We start from the raw sequence: 715 nt of genomic DNA, 5'->3' as shown, positions 1-715 counted from the left end.
TTCACCTCTCTCCTTTCTCTCTTCCTCCCCATCCCGTGGTCTTCCTCCCCCTCCTTCCACGCTCCTCCGCCCCACCGCCCGCGTCCGTGCTGGATTTCCCCTGCGACCTCCCTCCCCCGTCCCTCCGCGGCACCCTGTCGACTGCCGAAACGCCTCCTTTAACTGAATCTCTGCCTCTCTCTCTCCTCCCTTCCTCCCTGCCCTCCTGGGTTTTCCTTCCTCTTCCTCTCCGTCTCTGCATGCGCTCTCCGTCTCTGCCCTCTGTGGCCGGCGCTCTCTCCTCTTCCTCCTCTTCACCTTCTCGGAGTAGAAGCGCACGGGAAGCATGGACACCGATGACTTCCGAGCTCTCCTTATCTCCACGGGATGCAGCCTGGTACGCTATCTGCTATTTCCCCCTTTTTTTTTTCCCCCACCTTTTCCCCTTTCCCATCTTCTTTTCGTCTCGCCGCGACCCTCCGGGGCCGGCGCTCGCCGCGAGGTGGGGTGGGAGAGGGCTGGGGGCCAGAGGGGGCCGGTGCCGACGGCTGGGCACGACGCCGGGCGCCTCGTTCGTGCCGCAGCGATCCCCGAGGACTCGGGACGTTTGGGACGTTTCCTCCCCGCGCGGCTGAGACAGCGGAGGGGTCTCACGGTGGGCTCGGGCCAGTCCCGGCGAGCGAGGGGAATTAGGCACCGGTGGGTGAACGCCGGGGAGCCCGGCGAAGGGCCGGCG

At 66.2% G+C, this 715-nt stretch overlaps 1 protein-coding gene across 1 annotated transcript in view; it reads left to right on the top strand.

The window, feature by feature from the left end:
- The window catches only part of LOC103904804 (alpha-actinin-4), a 13240-nt gene extending 12626 nt beyond the window's left edge, over positions 1 to 614 (top strand). Inside the window, exon 18 of the mRNA XM_019473937.1 lies at positions 564 to 614. Coding sequence (XP_019329482.1) covers positions 564 to 614 — 51 coding nt within the window. The remainder of the gene's footprint in view (positions 1 to 563) is intronic.
- Positions 615 to 715: the final 101 nt, after the last annotated feature.

Source organism: Aptenodytes forsteri, unplaced genomic scaffold, assembly GCF_000699145.1.
Source record: "Aptenodytes forsteri isolate BGI_AS27 unplaced genomic scaffold, ASM69914v1 Scaffold632, whole genome shotgun sequence".
NCBI lineage: Eukaryota > Metazoa > Chordata > Aves > Sphenisciformes > Spheniscidae > Aptenodytes > Aptenodytes forsteri.
The sequence above is the reverse complement of the archived record's forward strand: the minus strand, read 5'-3'. Positions and strand labels throughout refer to the sequence as shown.